The sequence below is a fragment of the Poecilia latipinna genome, unplaced genomic scaffold (assembly GCF_001443285.1).
Source record: "Poecilia latipinna isolate Pla-1442-1.1 unplaced genomic scaffold, P_latipinna-1.0 Scaffold573, whole genome shotgun sequence".
Classification (NCBI taxonomy): domain Eukaryota; kingdom Metazoa; phylum Chordata; class Actinopteri; order Cyprinodontiformes; family Poeciliidae; genus Poecilia; species Poecilia latipinna.
Window position 1 is genome coordinate 324,315 of NW_015113189.1, and position 17,810 is coordinate 342,124.

General features: G+C 36.6%; 3 protein-coding genes across 4 annotated transcripts in view; all 3 read left to right on the plus strand.

Annotated features, from left to right (window-relative positions):
• Positions 1-4,840, plus strand: part of LOC106953308 (putative all-trans-retinol 13,14-reductase) — a 10,641-nt gene extending 5,801 nt beyond the window's left edge. The window contains exons 6-11 of the mRNA XM_015041965.1: positions 2-56; positions 577-715; positions 2,252-2,361; positions 2,432-2,601; positions 3,414-3,573; positions 3,677-4,840. Of these exons, the coding sequence (XP_014897451.1) occupies positions 2-56; positions 577-715; positions 2,252-2,361; positions 2,432-2,601; positions 3,414-3,573; positions 3,677-3,825 (783 nt within the window). The 3' untranslated portion in view covers positions 3,826-4,840. The remainder of the gene's footprint in view (position 1; positions 57-576; positions 716-2,251; positions 2,362-2,431; positions 2,602-3,413; positions 3,574-3,676) is intronic.
• A 357-nt stretch (positions 4,841-5,197) lies between these two features.
• On the plus strand, positions 5,198-10,947 carry LOC106953294 (putative all-trans-retinol 13,14-reductase). Of its 2 annotated transcripts, XM_015041940.1 has the most exons (12): positions 5,198-5,415; positions 6,048-6,230; positions 6,321-6,562; positions 7,155-7,356; positions 7,444-7,641; positions 7,718-7,837; positions 8,632-8,770; positions 8,903-9,012; positions 9,083-9,252; positions 9,346-9,395; positions 10,229-10,388; positions 10,492-10,582. In XM_015041940.1, exons 1-11 carry the CDS (start codon positions 5,256-5,258, stop codon positions 10,350-10,352), a joined length of 1,698 nt encoding a protein of 565 aa, XP_014897426.1. In that variant the 5' UTR covers positions 5,198-5,255; the 3' UTR covers positions 10,353-10,388; positions 10,492-10,582. The 2 variants fall into 2 exon arrangements, with proteins under 2 accessions (XP_014897426.1, XP_014897425.1); XM_015041939.1 differs by lacking the exon at positions 9,346-9,395 and having other exon boundaries at positions 5,199-5,415; positions 10,492-10,947.
• A 103-nt stretch (positions 10,948-11,050) lies between these two features.
• cdk21 (cyclin-dependent kinase 21) lies at positions 11,051-16,552 on the plus strand. Its single transcript, XM_015041942.1, has 8 exons — positions 11,051-11,245; positions 11,478-11,734; positions 12,574-12,706; positions 12,776-12,943; positions 13,095-13,204; positions 13,326-13,376; positions 13,813-13,945; positions 15,667-16,552. The coding sequence occupies exons 2-8, from the start codon at positions 11,505-11,507 to the stop codon at positions 15,742-15,744; spliced, it is 903 nt and encodes a 300-aa protein (XP_014897428.1). The 5' UTR covers positions 11,051-11,245; positions 11,478-11,504; the 3' UTR covers positions 15,745-16,552.
• Positions 16,553-17,810: the final 1,258 nt, after the last annotated feature.

The following is a 17,810-nucleotide window of genomic DNA, read 5'->3' on the forward strand; positions in this document are numbered from 1 at the left end:
CGGTATCTTCAATACCTACGAGAAGCTGCTGCCCAAGGAGCTGCAGGCCATGCCAGGTCAGTCAGTACCAATGGATGATCTCAATAATTTACAATCTTTCCCAAAAATATTCACACCACTTCAACTTTTACAAATTTCATAAAGGTACAACCACAAAACTGTGACAGAGTAATTATTATTTGCTGTAGAAATGATCCTAGAAACTGTCTTTTTCTTAATTTCCCACAACACACAGTCTTTGTGTGTGAAACAGAAAACTTCTCTGAAGACCCGAAGGTGTCTGTGGTGTGCCTGATTAAAAACATTCCTTTCAAGCAGAGTTTTTGTTTCAGAACATATTGTGTTGCAGCTTGAGAACAAACTGGGAAACAAGCTGAAAAATTTATTTAACTTTATATATTTAATAATATATTTAACCGAATACATAAACCATTAAATTAGTAAAATAAATGTAACAAATATCAAGTTAAAAATCTCCCACATTTGAGGGTTTTCCTACTATTTCAGTTTTATGCTGATTTGTGTTTGTTCATTATATGATGTTTCAACAGTTTGTTGTTGTTTTCTGCCTTGCAGAGATCCAGAAGCAGCTCAGTTTGGTGAAACATGGTGCAGGAGGTCTGAGCATCTTTATTGGTTTAAATGGAACCAGGGAGGAGCTGGGCCTGAGAGCAAACAACTACTGGATCTTTGCTGACAACAATTTTGATGAGCTGTATGTTTTCTCTATTAATTCCTTTATTTTTTACTCGGTTTTAGCGTCGGTGTTACAGCAGCTATAGAGTTCAGTATTACTTTGAACCACCAGAGGGAGCCATTTTGTCCTAATTTCAAATGTACCTGAGTCACAGAAAATTACTTTTAAACAATTAATCTAGCTGAATATCAATAGTTTTATATACTGTGCATACATTATAGTTGACCAGCATAATAAAATTGGTGTTAAATTTATTCAACCATAAAATCCCCATTTCGGGATTTTAATTGTAGCTATATCCAAAAATACTTTTTTCTTCTTTTAGAAATATTTTAGAACATCTTTCAAAGTAAAGTAATGCTTTTTTTTCCCCTGGTAAAACAGAGAAGAAGCTATAAACATATAAAACAGGTGAACTGTGACTTTTAGACAATTTTTATATTTGCTGGAAATTATACCACACTTCCCCACATTTTCATCCATAAAAAGCAGTAGCAGGTCTTTTGTTTTACTTCATAGTCTTTACTCTTTTACTTCGTTGTGGCCTTCGTCAGTCTGTTTTATGTGGGGCTGAGAGCGTACTCGCTGTGAGATTACCTGCAGGGCTTATAGATTACGTTTACCGGGTGTTTTATTCATATTTTCAAAGGTTTTTTCAGTCTTGTTTTTCTGTAGTATTGGTCAATAAACTTTGGATTTGGATTCCTCCTTATAAAACAATCTAATTCCTCCCAGTCATATTCAAAAGCAAGGCCAAAATTTCTATTGCTATTACGTATGCACAAACGATTTCTGTATTATTTTATAGTTGGTAGCTGTGGGTAAAATATAAGATGTCAAACTTGTTCAGTGTAAATTTAGTGTTTATCAGCTGATAACTTTCAAATAGTTAAAATAATATGGCTCATTTAAATACCACTCTCCACTTTTTTTAAGTTTGCTACTCCTTTAAGGTCGAAATCACAGCACTGGTATGATCAAAGCTAATTACAAATGACGCTAATGGCAGTAGGCATGTTACACACATGGAGTCGCTCAGGAATGATGTAGCATCTGGTGTTGACATATTGGTATGGGAGGCCCCAACAAAAATCTGCTTAGGGCCCCAAAAAGCCTCGTCTCGGCCCTGCCTGTCATTACAGTAAGACCTATTTTGTAATTTTAAAACAATTACCTAACAAACCGTGTTTACTGTGCTGGTCAATGTTACTGTCAGTTATAAGTGGCATGGCGAGGTCTAATGGGTAATGGGATAGATGAACAAGAAATGTTTTGTTGTTTCTATGAGGTCAAAATGACTGCCCTTCTTTAGGTCGATGTATATAAAGTTGCAACTTTGATAATTATTGTTGAAAATATCCCATAAACACCTGAAGAGATTTTAGGAATGGTCATGAAGCATGAGCAACTTTGTGTTCAATTTGAGAGAGTTACTGCGGCTGTTCTAGCATCAATGGCAGATACAAAGTGACATCAAGTCTCTTGTTCGTATTGCTAATGTTAGGCTGCTCTAAGCTAACAGCTTTCACCAGATTTACCTGTGTTTATTTAAAGGGTGGAGAAATATATGAATGATGGAAGAGAAGAGGCCTCTAAGAAAATACCTCTGCTGTTTGTCGCCTCACCGTCTGCCAAAGATCCGTCGTGGGAGGAGAGATCACCAGGTACCGTTGGGTGATGGGAATCCACCCTCACCTGGAAAGCTTTCTTCATCAGTGTGTTTTGTTTTAATAGGAAAATCTACTTTAACTGTGGTCAGTTTTGCCAATCATTCGTGGTTTGAGGAGTGGAAGGACGGCAAAGTGACGAACAGAGGGCCCGACTATAAAGAGCTGAAACAAGCGTTCATTGACTCCGCTCTGAATGTGGTGATGGACATTTTCCCAAAAATCACCAGGGACAAGGTAAAGGCTTCTGGATTTTCTCCCCTATTTCCTCCTCAGTCTTTCTGTTCTTAAAACTTAATTTGTCTGTGGAAGCTCACCAGAAACTTATTTGTCACTATAAGAAATCTTTGTAAGTTGATGATGCTTCAGGATCATTTCCATGAGTTAGAAAAATTAGCAAAATTTTAATTTAAATCAGTGCTGAAAAGCCATGTTGATGTCCTTCCACATCTATAGAAATGGCATCTGGGTTTGATGTGAGAACCTTTTTAAGGAATTATTGTACAAAGTCTGTATATATTCATAAGGATGATGTTTGTTTCTTTGGACAAAGTTATATTTACAATATTCACATTGTGTAAAATTGATTGACATATTATGTAATAACGCCTGTAATGTAGCAAAATTGGGTTTCAAACATAATTTAAACCGTAAAATGTAATAAAATCCTCGATCACATTTTGTGTTACTTTCTGCCGTATTATGTCGCAACATTATTCCATTTTCCGCTGGTTATTATTACAAAAGGAGCAAGTTGCTCTTATTTTTCTTTAAAATAGTTAAGATAAAATGGGACACTTAAATACCACTCTGCATTTTAAAATCCAACCTTTTTGTTAGTTTGCTTCTTCTGTAAGGTTAAAATCAACAGCCAGTTCAAGGATTTTATTCCATTTTCCATTGATTATTAGATAATACAGTTTTAATAATCTTTTATTACATTTCGAAGCCAATTTTTATTACATTGTCAGACATTGCGGTGTTGCACATGCCTTTTAAAAATCAAGCTAGCTTTCCTTGTTACTCAGAAACGTGTTGTGTTTCTGCAGATTGAGTACATCGACGCTGGAACCCCCATCACAAACACACACTACATCGCCGCCCCCAAAGGAGAGATCTACGGAGTGGACCACGGCATCGCTCGGTTCAGCCCTGAGCTCAACGCTACAATAAGACCTCAGACTCCCCTGAAGAACCTCTACCTGACAGGTGTGTCCTGCTGTGCCTCATTATACCAACCAGAGAATAAAAATCGATGCCATTGTTCAGCATAAATCACACCTTCTCTGGTTTTTACATGTTCTGTTTACAGGCCAGGATGTGTTTTTGTGCGGTTTCGCTGGCGCCCTTGCCGGAGCTCTCACATGTGGCTCGGTCATTCTGAACCGCAACCTCCATCTGGATGCCATCGCCTTGGCAAAGAAGACAAAATATATGAACAACAAGCTGAAAGACGAATAGCAGCTCTTATTCGCTCTGTTTAAGCATCACTGCTACAGAAATGAAAACTTCTTCATCAAATGATGGGGCCCACAATCTGGACTTCCAGAATGTTCAGTTTGAGGGTAAAGGTGTATAAATGTTGGTTTTGTTTGTAAAAAAAAAAAAAAAAAAAAAAGACTAAAATTAATATTTTATTGTTCTTGAAGAGAAATTCACTTTAAGGTCCTGAGGAAGGATTAAAAAACTTCTAAAATGACATAAAATCCCTACTTTTTAAAAGTTATTCCTTTGATGAGGAGGGATTTTGAATCTTAATCTTCACTCGTGTGCCTCTGTTACTAAACTGCGGAAAGCAGATCAAACTCTCAGCTTGCTTCTGCCTTCCTTTAATACTTGCTGCTCATATGGGAATCCTTAATTGTTACATTTTTTTAATAAAAACTAATAAAAGCAACTCTTCTTAAAAATAAAAAATTCTTCCACATTATTGCAAAATTTCATTTTAACTCTTGTACATATTTACATTTCTCCACTTCACAGTGTCTGTGCCATTATGTTCTCCTTTTTTTGATGAAGGGTGACAGGACTACATGGTGTGCAGATGGTACCACACAGCAAGAAAGTTGTGGGTTTGATTCCCAGCCTGCTCTTTTTTTCTTCATTTTAGTTTGTGTGTTCTCCTTGTGCATGCATGTGTTCACTCCTGGTGCTCCAGCTTCCTCCCACAGTTCAAAGTAATGATTATTAGGTTGATTCCTGTCTCTAAATTGCATGTGAACAAGTTAATTTAGATGTAGCATTTTTCTCTTAATAAATATAATTTTAATTTAAAGCTTGTATTTCATTTGTACTCTTCTTATTTTTGTCTAAAAATACATTTATGTGGTATTTTGCTGCATGTAGCTGTGAAATTGCTTCGGTTAAGTTGAGGTTCCCAGAAAGTTTCAAATGGTGAACAGCAGCTTTACAATCCACGTTTTAAATCTTCAACATCTAAAAAAAAGTATGTACTGTTCATGACTGAATCTTTAATTTCAATGTTTTGATCTGTTATAAAACTTTTTTTGTCATATTAGTTAATTCTGTGTTTTTAATTGGTGTATAAAGCAGGGATTTTATGTGTTTTGTTTTTATTAGCAAAGTTTTCTTAGTTGTATTTCATTAGAAAGTTTAAACATTTTGTTAAAAAACTTTAAAACTCACTTTAGAGTGCTTATGAATGAGACTAGGGTCCATTTTAGCCTCTTTTATTTACAGAAAACATCATTGGGGGACGTAACACCTAGCATACCGCTCATTGGTTAGAATTCCATGACGTATGACAAATCTAATTCTCTGATTGGCTACTGCTTTTGCAACAACGTGCGATATTATTTGACAAGGAAGACGACTCAGTGCGGTTTTAGAAGTTAACTGGACTCAGAGAAGACAGTTTTTATTTTTTTGCAATGTTGACCATTTTATTGATTGTTTTGGTAATTTTGGTAATATTTACACTGAAATATGTCTTCAGCAGCCCAGAGTCGAACCCGTTTGCAAATGACTGTCGAGAACCGCTGAAAAAGAAAGTTTACGATGAAAAAACGAAAAATAAAGTCCTGAAGCAAGGTGAGTTTATCAAGAGACATTTTTGCAATTTAAAGTCTTGCAAGTTGTATTCGTGCACGATTTAAAAAAAAATATAAAAAAAATAGATTTTTTTTTAAATCTGCAACATTTTTGTGAAACTCATTGCTGAAAAGCGGTGTTCAGGTGAGCTCATCTGCTATAAGAGGATATTTCTAAATTGAAAATGATTTTCAATGTTATGTTGGGGGTATCCTAATGATTTGAAATGGCACTGATCAATGTTTGTACTTGAATTGCCTTTTATTGTACTGATTTGAAATTACATGTTTAAAATAATATCTTTTATGTATTTCACTGTGAAGCTACCACTTAGGAAATATTAGTTTTAGACAAAATATCCATTTTAAAATACAGTACTCATGCATTTGTTCACAATTCAATAATATTATTGATTCTTCTTCAGTATTTTTTTTACAGATATGTTTTCATATTTTGCATTTTTGTAGGTTTTGTACCAGACAACCTTGATGCAGTCACCATCAAGATTCTATTTTTAATTAAATCTATAGTTAAATATTCACTAAACATGAGTTTGTTTGCTCTGGGAATATTTGGTCCATTTCTCTTTTTACCCACAGCTGTGATTCATAATTCTTACTTTTTTGTGACAGGTTTTGTGGCCAGTAAAGTACCAGACAACCTGGATGCAGTCATCATCGGCAGTGGCGTCGGTGGACTCGGCCTGGCTGTGCTGCTGGCTAAAGTTGGAAAGAAGGTTCTGGTTCTGGAGCAGCATGATCGGGCCGGGGGATGCTGCCACACGTTCACAGAGAAGGGCTTTGAGTTTGATGTTGGTGAGATAGTAGTTATGCATCCTTAAATAATGCTAAAAAAATAGGGACTCGTTATTATTCATCATTTTATTAACTCTGACTCAACCGTAGGAATCCATTACATCGGTGATCTGTTGGGTGACTCGCCTTTTCGCTGCATGCTGGACCAGATGACCAATGGTCAGCTGCAGTGGGAGCCTCTGGAGAAGGCGTTTGATCACGTTGTGCTGGGGTCTCTGGAAAACCGACGCTCCTACCCCATCTTCAGTGGCAGCGCTCGCTACCTTGAGGAGCTGAAGAAGCGATTCCCTGGAGAGGAGAAGGCCATCGATGAGTACTTGAGGCTGGTGAAGGTAGAATCTTGGCATGTGTATATTTAACCTGTAATAAACTCGCTAATCGCCTTAGCTGATGCATTTTCTCCCATTGCACTTTGACACAGAAACATTTTATTATTCAGATTTCAGCTGTTGTTTCATCATAATCAAAGTTCAAAAGTTAAAAGCAACAGCAGCTTTAATCTGATTGCAGATAAAGGGACTCATACTTTTACACTCACTTCATAGTTGAATCACATTTTTTTAAATGAAATAATGAATAATAAATAAGATTAAGTCCTTTTGTGCTTCAAATTTCTGTCTGACATTTCTCCTAGATGGTAAACTTAATAAGATATGCAAATATTTATTGCGTTTTTGGGAAATAAAATGTTATCTTGCAAGATTTGATCTGGTCATTTGGTTTTATATTTATGGTGTTTAACGATACTGAAACTGGAAAAGTTGAAGGGTATAATAACAAGATAACAGTCACAGGAAACATTCCTTGAGGGAACAACAAGAACTCTTTAAGCCAAAACATCAGTGATAAGTGTTCCAAAATAAAGTGTGATAATCAGGAAAATGTGACCAAGGTGAATAAACGTGTTTTGTGTTTTTCCTGCAGAAAACTGAGTTTGGCACCTGGCTCCTTGTTGTGCTGAAGCTCTGCCCCTTACCTTTGGCCAAGTTCCTGATCCACACTGGCCTCGTCAAACATCTGTCCTTCTTCTTTAAAATGGCGCCACGCAGCCTGAGAGACGTGGTCAACGAGCTGACGGAGAACAAAGACCTCAGAGCTGTCTTCACCTACATCTTTGGCACCTACGGTACGCCCTGCTGCCTTTTTTTAGTTTTGTGTATTCGCAGGCTCCTTACATTGTTTCTTTTTTTATTTATTCTATTTTGATCTGTAGGTAATAAGCCAAAAGATGCCAGTTTTGCCATGCACAGTTTGCTGACCACCCACTACCTGAGCGGCGCCTGGTATCCTAAAGCTGGCAGCAGCGAGATTGCCTACCACATGATTCCCATCATCGAGAAGGCAGGGGGCGCTGTTCTGGTGCGAGCCCCAGTCAACCGCATCTTGTTTAACGATGCAAAGGAAGCTTGTGGTGAGCTTGACTTTGAGTTTACTGAGTTTGCTGTACATGAGATGGATCCACAGCTGTTTTGTCCTTGTGTTTTCAGGTGTGAGTGTGTTGAAAGGTCAGGAGGAGGTGCATATAAAAGCCCCCATGGTCATTTCTGATGCCGGTATCTTCAATACCTACGAGAAGCTGCTGCCCAAGGAGCTGCAGGCCATGCCAGGTCAGTCAGCACCAATGGATGATCTCAATAATTTACAATGTTTCCCAAAAAATATTCACACCACTTCAACTTTAACAAATTTCATAAAGGTACAACCACAAAACTGTGACAAGTTCATTATTTGTCATAAAATAATCCTAGATTTACTTAAACTGTCAAGCTTTCTTATTAATTCCCCAAATCTGTTAGCTGTTATTATTGCTTTTTAACACATTTTTTTTATATTTGATGATACGTATTTTACTTATCCTTGTTTGCATTTAACTTTTGAAGCGCTTTGTGCAGTTTGAGCTGTTGGAAACATGCTATGTAAATTAATATGACATTGAAATTGACACAACACACAGTTTCTTTGTGTGGAAGACAGAAAATTGCTCTGAAGACCCCAAGGCCTCTGTTGTGTGCCTGATTAAAAATGTCCTTTCAAGCCAGAAAACCTGGAATTATATTAGAATAAATCTTGGGTTAAAAATGTCAAAATTTTGTGGGTAGCATTTGATTTGAATTACAAATGTTATGTAGAGGTAAATTTGTGCAGACAATTTTTTTTTATTTTCAAAATAATCTAAAAATTGTTTATCTTATTCTGACTAATTTAATTACATGTTGATTTGTGTTCGTTCATTCTATAAAATTTACATAAAATACTTTAAAGGTTATGGTTTGTAACATGACAGCATGGGAACATTTCAAGAACTATGCATACTTTTGCATATATTTCATATATTATTTTATGTATTTCTTTGTGAAGTCTTCATGCTTTGAGTAGTTTGTCGTTATTTTCTGCCTTGCAGAGATCCAGAAGCAGCTCAGTTTGGTGAAACATGGTGAAGGAGGTCTGAACATCTTTATTGGTTTAAATGGAACCAGGGAGGAGCTGGGCCTGAAAGCAAATAACTACTGGATCTTTGCTGACAACAATTTTGATGAGTTGTATGCCTGTTTTGTTTAATCTGTTTAATCCCAATTGTCTTTTACTCTTTCCTGTTACACAGGAAATGCTAGTTGTTCATGGCTGGCAACTTCTTTGTGTAAATTCACCAGATTTCTGTTTGTTCATTAAAGGATGGAGAGATATTTAAATGATGGAAGAGAAGAGGCCTCTAAGAAAATACCTCTGCTGTTTGTCGCCTCACCGTCTGCCAAAGATCCGTCGTGGGAGGAGAGATCACCAGGTACCGTTGGGTGATGGGAATCCACCCTCACCTGGAAAGCTTTCTTCATCAGTGTGTTTTGTTTTAATAGGAAAATCTACTTTAACTGTGGTCAGTTTTGCGAAATACTCGTGGTTTGAGGAGTGGAAGGACGGCAAAGTGACGAACAGAGGGCCCGACTATAAAGAGCTGAAACAAGTGTTCATTGACTCCGCTCTGAATGTGGTGATGGACGTTTTCCCAAAAATCACCAGGGACAAGGTAAAGGCTTCTGGATTTTCTCCCCCTATTTCCTCTTTAGCTGCTGGAGCTTCTCACATTTACATTTTTGTCTTTCTCTGGTTAAAACTACAGATGGACAGATCTGATGTCTGTATCAGTCCAGATGTTGAAGTAAATTCTAGGTCAGTATTGGTGACAATACCGACCTAGAATAGATCTATAAGAGCAGATCTATTCAATGATTCTATGATCGGTGCTCTCTCCTTTATTATTTATTTTACATTATACTTAGAATTCCTAATTGCATTTTCTGCATTTGCAGGTTTTCACATGCTTAACCAAAGTAGTAAGACTGTTGTTTTCGTCATTTTCCTTTTCTTTAGTATTTGTTTTACATTGGCTGTTATACTCCAAATTGCACAAATTTAAGTTCACTTCGACCCAGCTTGTGAAGATATTGCTGTGCTAGTGCTGAGCAATCAAATAAATTTGTGTGTATGTTTAAAATATTTCAATTCAGTTCTGTTTTTCTGCATAGACTGGTACTAAACCTCAGATATCAGTATTGAAAGTGGAAAAAAGGGGATCGGTGCATCCCTACTTCAAACTTACTTTGTCTATTTAGATTCACTAGAAAGTTATTTGTCACTACAAGAAATCTATGCAAGTTGATAATGATTCAGATTCAGTTCCATAATATACAGCTGCAACATTTTAAACAAAATCAATGGTGAAATGTTACATTCATGTCCTTCTTTATAACATAATTCATCAAAAATACCTTTGTTTACTTTTACGACATTTATAAAAAGTCATCCTGAGAAATAGCTGGGGTTTTTTTTATTATTGACCAGTTAGCGAGGTGAAGTGACCATTTAGATGATTCTTGTTGCTTTGGACAAATGCATATTTACAGTATTAACATAGTTGATTGATTGCAGGTCTTGGACTCATAATGTGCCACACTTATTAGCTAGATAATCCTTGTTTCTCAGAAATGTGTTGTGTTGTGCAGATTGAATACATTGACGCTGGAACCCCCATCACAAACACACACTACATTGGCGCCCCAAAAGGTGAGATGTACGGAGTGGACCACGGCATCGCTCGGTTCAACCCTGAATTCACCGCTACAATAAGACCTCAGACTCCACTGAAGAACCTCTACCTGACAGGTGTGTCCTTCTGTGCTTCGGTATACCAACCAGAGAATAAAGGTTGGTGTGCTCTAATCTCAAATGTATCACCCCTGATGGTTTGCACCTGTTCTGTTTACAGGCCAGGATGTGTTTTTGTGCGGTTTCGCAGGTGCCCTCGGCGGTGCGCTAACCTGCGGCTCGGTCATTCTCAACCGCAACCTCCATTTGGATTCCTTCCTGTTGGCAATGAAAACCAAATATATAAACAAGAAGTTAAAAGACGAGTAGCTGCTTCTGTTTACTGAAATCAAATCACATGTGGCAACACCACAGCTCAATAACACTAAGAAGAGATTAGCTAAAACTCATAAAAAAAGTCATAATATGCTGTCTCTTTGCATTAGCTTGTTCATTTATGATATACTGGCTTTTATGGTCAGTAATATAACACAAGCCTGATGTACGAGGCACTAAAAATAATGTTTTTGTCTTAAATTTATGTATTGTATGTTTTGAATAGTGCTCTTTTTTTTAACAATTTCATTTGTTTGTTTTGTGTAATAGGCTGCAAATAATAAACATGTTATAACACGTGCCTAACATGTTTTCTTGTATTTTCTTTCCCTCAAAACACACTCCATCCTCATTATATTTATGTTGGCCTTTTGTGTTTTTACACACAGACTCCATTTTATGTTTTGGCTGCAGCTGAACGCATCTGCAGGAACAGAGACACGTCTTAAAATGGGGACTTTAAGCTTTCTGATTAGCTGACGATTAAAAGGGGTGTGATTTATTTTTTTCTTAATCTTTTATGCTGGCCAGAGTTATGCAAATACATTTTTCCACCGCTGGCGGGCGATGGTGATTTTGCTAGGAGGAGACGAGCTAAGGTAAAATAATAATTTGACGAAATAATAGAAGATTCAACATTTTTGTGCTGCGATATAGCAACTTTATGAAATGTGGTTTTGTTGTGGATAATTTAATTCCGTCGCGTTTCTTTTCAAAATATTTATTTTGATAGCCGCGCTGGCTAGCTTATTCCGAGTGCAGCTAAAGCAAGAAAACGCGACATATTCGCTTGTTGTTGCTCTAAACTTAACTTATTTCTCTATATTTCAGACTAAACTGTCTGAATTTAGGGGGAAAATGGACTTTTGCCCTGAATCGCTGCATTATGAGCTTTTAGCGGAGGTCGGTGAAGGATCCTTCGGGAAAGTTTACAAAGCCAGAGAGGTTGGGGAGAAACAGCGCCTCCTGGCGGTGAAGAAGTTCAACTTTCGCTGGGAGTCTGAGGAGGCCGGAATCCCTCCCTTCATGATCCGAGAGGTGGCGCTGCTGCGCAAAGTGGGCTACTTCAACCATCCAAACATTGTCAAGTAGGTTTGTGCGTAAACTAAAAATTATTTTTCACCTTTTATGGTTAAAGTAAATATCGTTTTGCTGTGGTTCATCTTTTAAACTTTTGCTGAATATTCTAATACTCATGATGCCACCTCAATTCTCCTTGTAGGGGATTAATAACAGTACTAAAATAGGTTTATTACCACATTTAAAGAAATTCAAAATGCAAAAACATTGTTATTGAATTTATTGGTGTACTAGTAGTGCATCATTTGCCAGAAGACAAAACAATAGACGCATGTTGGACCTCCTTAGCGTATTCCCAAAGATTGTGCATTATTACTCCATATTTGGAATCTTATTCTTGAGTTTTTAATTTGTGTGCTGCATCAAAACGAGGTTATTTATTTTACAGTTTTTCTCACAAAAAGAGTTTCAGCCATCTTGAACACCTAGCCTACAGAAAAGGAGAGCCGAATTAGATAAATGTTTTTTTTTTCTTTTCTTTTGGTTTTTTTGCTAAGCTATATAAGACATCATATTTCCAAGTTGTGCAAAAATATTGAAACCTTGAACAGCTGGACATGCACATTTAAAGGGTTAGAGAATATCACATTAAGTTCACCTGTAAATGTTATAGCTTTCACCTGAACGCTGAATATTCCCAACTTTTGGTGAGTTGTGTAGAAGAATGTCACAGGCAGCAGATACTAAATATAAGATTTATAATTTGTCTCTTGTTTTGTGTTAAGCCTAATCATTTAAAAAAACGAGCAGAAGGTTTTAGAGGGATATTTTCACAAACATGTTTCATAGACACTCTAGTTTATATTTTTCTGTACTTTATGACTTGTCAAACTTTTATGTTCTGCAGGCTCTTAGATGCATCTGCTGTTTCTATTGGCTCGGCCCTGGACCTCACTCTGGTGCTGGAATACATCGATCAGGACCTGTCCACTTTTCTGTCGAAGGCTCCTGCTTGTGGTCTGGGCCGTGACTTGATAAAGGTGAGACCGCCTAATCTGATTTCGCTTCAGCGCTGCAGCTTGTTCAACTGCTGCCGTGTTGGTTCCCAGGATGTGATGCAGCAGCTGCTGCGAGGACTGGACTTCTTGCACACAAACCTCGTCCTGCACCGAGACTTAAAGCCGGAGAACATCCTGGTCAGCAGCCGAGGAGAGATCAAGATCGCAGACTTTGGACTCGCACGAATTCTCACCTACAATATCGCTCTTACACCCGGTGTAAGTGTCACAAAAGTCAGACGTTTTGCTGATTTTCTCCACTGCAGCAGTCTGTTTTCTTGCCTCAGGTGTGAAATGTTGTTTTTCACCTTTTTCTCCGCCTCCGTTCAAATATGTTTCTGTTTTGTATTCTTTTCCCACTTCTGCTCAGGTCGTGACCTTGTGGTATCGAGCTCCAGAGGTGCTGCTGAACTCTGTTTACATGTCCTCAGTGGACATGTGGAGCGCTGGCTGCATCTTTGCTGAGCTTTTCCTCTTGAGGTGAGCAAAAAGAAACACAAACATCCGACTCTGGAGTTTCATCTTATATTTAAGGCTGCAATATTTCACACAAACGCGAGTAAAGGAGAGAATAAATCGGCCTTGCCCTTTTATTCTGCAGGCCGTTGTTTAAGGGCTACACAGAGGTGCAGCAGCTGCAAAAAATCTTTGAGTGAGTATAAAAGGCATAATAACCTAAAATGAGCTCGATAATTTTCCATTTTGATGAATCATACTTTTTGAAGGGCAATTTTGTTTACAGGAACTTCATAATCCACTTTATTTGTTGCTTCGGTTGTGTGGTTTTTATTTATTGTTATGTGTTCTTTACAAAATTAAAGTTCATTGTATCTTTCAGCAGACAAATTTATATTATTAAGCCTTTGTCTTTATATCACCTGAAAATTATCTCAAAACAACAATATTTATTGTTTATCTCACTAATTACTGGAACAATTTATCGACGAGAATAAATTGTCGTTGTGACGAATAACAAAAACTGAAATTGAGAAAACATTTTTATTTATTGAAATAAATAAAAACGGTAATTCATAGAGAAAAAATTATGGTTGTCCTCCTTAGTTGTTGATCTGTCGTCTGTTTGGCAGGGTGATCGGGTTGCCCAGCGAGGACGACTGGCCTCAGGAAAGCCCTATCCTCTACTCTGAGAGCCTGGGGCCGAGGGGCTCCTGCACCAACCTGCTGCCCAACCTGGACCAAGATGAGAACGACCTGCTCTCTGTAAGCACAGCCATGCTTCATCTCTCCTTTCGGAAATGAGCCGATTTTCTCTCCCAGCCACACAAACCGAGTCAAACGGGGCTGAAAGGAAGAGCAGTGGCTGCTATTGGGAACATTTTCGTTCATATTCTATGCAGAATAAATCTGGAGACGATGAATCAATCACCACTGAAATACAATCTCTGGTGAATAATAATTCATGTGCCATTTAACCCTTTCATGCATAGCAGTTGCTGTGATGGACAGCTGTCTAAAAGTCATTTTCTTGTGTTTCTTGTGGATTTTTATGTTACCAAAGCACACAGACCACTGAAGAGGACACTAGTGATTCATACAATACACTGCCAACTACTGGCCATCCACTGCAAGTGCAATAATTTTTTGTTAAATCCAATATGGCCGACAGACGGAAAAGCAACTCAGGAATATCCAGTCCATCCTTCTAAAGGTTAAAAAGACATCAAGTAAAGAGTAAAGACTATTACTACTGATGTATTTTCCAAATAACATCTTTGTATTTGGAGAACTTTTTCTTTTGCAGAAAAAATCCTAAAAAAAAATGTTTTATTACAAATTTTTTCCCCCACCTTTTTTATACCTTAAAAAAATAAAAATAAAAAACACTTTGGAAAAAAATCCTGACATGAAGGATCATAATTCATGCATGAAAGGGTTAAGAAGATAATGCACTAAAAATCTCAAATCTACCATCACAAAAATAAACATGCAGTGAATCTCACCAGAAGGTTGAGGTTTGCTCAGATGAGACTAAGGTTGAACTTCTCTTCAACAAATACTTTAAAGAACAAAATATAAGCACACAAGGAAGCACTATCCTGTAAAAAATGTCCTACCATCACAAATATAAACATGTGGAGTTTGAAAAACTGTAGTAGGACTTTTAACTGGTCAGATAAAGTTGACCAGTTACTCAACAAAATGTAATGTTGGTGACTGTATGATGTTTTCATTACTTTGAACTTTGAACTGACTTGTTGCTGAAATGTGATATACAAGAATAAAAAAAAAAACTTATATAGAAAATTGAAAAACTAAAACTAAAGTGCTGTCTTGTTTTTTTGTGTTTGTTTTCTTTTGCTAAACGTTCTGGAGGATTTCAGAAATTGATTGTGTTTGAGCAAAAGGTGTTTGGGGTCATGAGGCACTAAATATTGACCAAAAATGTTCACATAAGGAAAAAGAAGGAGAAGAAGAAAATGAAGTTTATTTACATAGCATATTTTCAGCAACAAGGCAGGTCAAAGAGCTTTTACATGATTAAATGACAACACAACCACAGCAAAAGGAAAAACTGCACTGTACAGTGTTCCAGTTGATGTTAATCAAAAGTAAAGCAATGGTGAGTTTTCACCATTGATTTAAATGAGTATAAAACTAAATGTTGACATTGTAAAAACACAAAAATACAGTCATAAAACACACAGTCAACAATTGAAACACGGCATTTAGTAAAGTGCCATTGTTAAATTTTTAATTGGTTATGTTTCAAAACCAACTCTGAGCAGGTGGGTTTTTAATCTAGATTTAAAGGCACTCAGTGTTTTGACTGTTTTGCAGTTTTCTGGAAGTTTGTTCCAGATTTGTGCTCAAAGGAAGAAAGCCACGATTAATGGAGACCAACCTATGACCTGTGTTCAGCAAAGGTCATAGTTTTTAATACTTCAGAGTATTAAAACGGTGTGAAATCTTCTTACCTGCAGCACTGTTTGTTGTTCAATCCGAGCCGTCGCATCTCCGCCGCCAAGGCCCTGACTCACCCCTTCTTTGTGAAGCACTGAAGATTCCCGCCGAATGACGAGCCAAAGCTGCTGTGATTCTGTGATCAGAAATATCCGACGGGAGAAACCAGCATTGTGCCATAAAATCCACCGTCCTGTTCGCTTAAAGCTTTTAAATCTGTAATCAGCAGCATCATGAGAAACTCTGGTCGCATTGGAGGCGGGGAACTGCCTGAACAAATGAGCTTGACTCACAGATTGTGGAACTTATGGCACAAAACTTTTAGGAAAAGCGAGACTTATTTTTGATACTTTTCTCAAACTCGGTACCCTTTTTTTCTTCTCCAAACCTTATAGATGTTCGTGTAAACGAAAGGAACAGAAGTTTTTCAGTTAGGTTGTGCCGTGTTCTGATTAAATGTCGAGTTTCTGTGTTAAGTGTTAACGTTCGACATATGGAGTCTGTTTGGTTGTATGCTGCTAAAGAAACAGTATGAGCACCTTTAAGTTTACGAGTATCTCTTTGCTGGAGATTTTTTTTTTTTTTTGCAATGCAGCACTTTATAGATGTGATTCATTTTATTTTTGAGAAGACATATATGGTGTAATGGATGCAGATTGCACCTGTTTTTAAGTTTGTATTAACATATTGTGAAAAGTATATTTTTTCCCTCTTTCTGAGTTATGTTGTTCATTTGTGGAACATTTCTATAAATAATTGTTCTGCCTGTTCTTTTAGAAGCAACGCAATTTATTTTCTGTTACCTGCTCATTTTTTTTATCAAGATGTAATTTCATTTAAAGAAAGAAGAGGGCGCTCTTGTAGCATTTTTGGTTTGTTTACAACAAGATGATTTGCTTCAACTTGGCCCCTGCCTCTCTTTTCACACCTAATTTTTTCAGAAAGCATTTTTTTCATGCATTAATAATCGACCAGTGAGAAACAGATCAGTATAAACAACTACAATAAACAAAAAACAAATTAGGTAAATTAAATTAGGAACATGAAAAATATATAAATATATATTATTTTAAACAGCTTAATTTCTTGTCTGTGCATGTAAATTACACTTATTAATATTTTTCAACTTTCTTTTACATTTTTTAAAGAATAATTTGTTTTTGTCATTTTCTATTTTTTTTAAATTCTGTGGCGTTTATCTATGAAGCCCCCCCAAAAATCTTATTTTATGAAATTTTTGCATCTCTGCAGTTTTTTGCTTTTAGGTTAGTTTAATAAAAATAATTTCTTTAATGTATTTGTTTAGGTACCAACTGTGAAGAAGTAACACAAAATCAAAAACAGTCAAAATTTGACATGTTCGGTAAAGGAAAGCATGGAAGGAAAAGGACAAATATTGACTTTTATACAAATAATCTCAATAAACACCAAATAATTTTTGATAGATGCACCTTTAATGGGTCTGTTCAAGTTTTGCCTACAGTTGTGATTGATCAAGATACCATATTGTGAAATAAATGCCTTATAAAAATAAGAAAAGTGGGCAAATAGAGAGAAAACGAAAAATAATTAAACCTAAAAGATGCTTCTAAGTTGCATAGTTACTAAATAACAAATAATTTCTTACTGCAATGATGAATGTTGCAAACCTGAAGCAAGTAGTGAAGAAGACTGCGATCATCTTAAGAAATTTAAATGGTATGAATAAATGTTTATTCCTGTTTACATTTTGAAACTTCATTGATGGTCATGTTCACCTCCTTTCTTGATTTACTGGTGCAGTGGCTCTGCATTTGTCTGTAGTACTTTAGTTAACTTCCTTTGTTTTCTTACATCTTTCTATTTTTTACAGGGATGATAGTGAAAGGCATTCATCTGAGGGTAACTGGTATGATTTTACTCTTTACATGTCTGCTAGCAAAGCAATAAAAAGTATCTTCATATCAGAACTCATTGCTTTTACAACAATTTGGCTCAAAATGATTATTAAATCCAAGCTAATTGGTCTGCTGTGTTCCTATCTTCTCTCATGCAAGTTGCATCTGTACAGTACACGAGTAAAAACACAATTTGTAAATAAGGAAAAATTTATAAATTTCATTATACCTCCTATGACGTCACTGCATTGAAGCTCGTTTTGGAGTGAGTAGATTTTATCGTGACA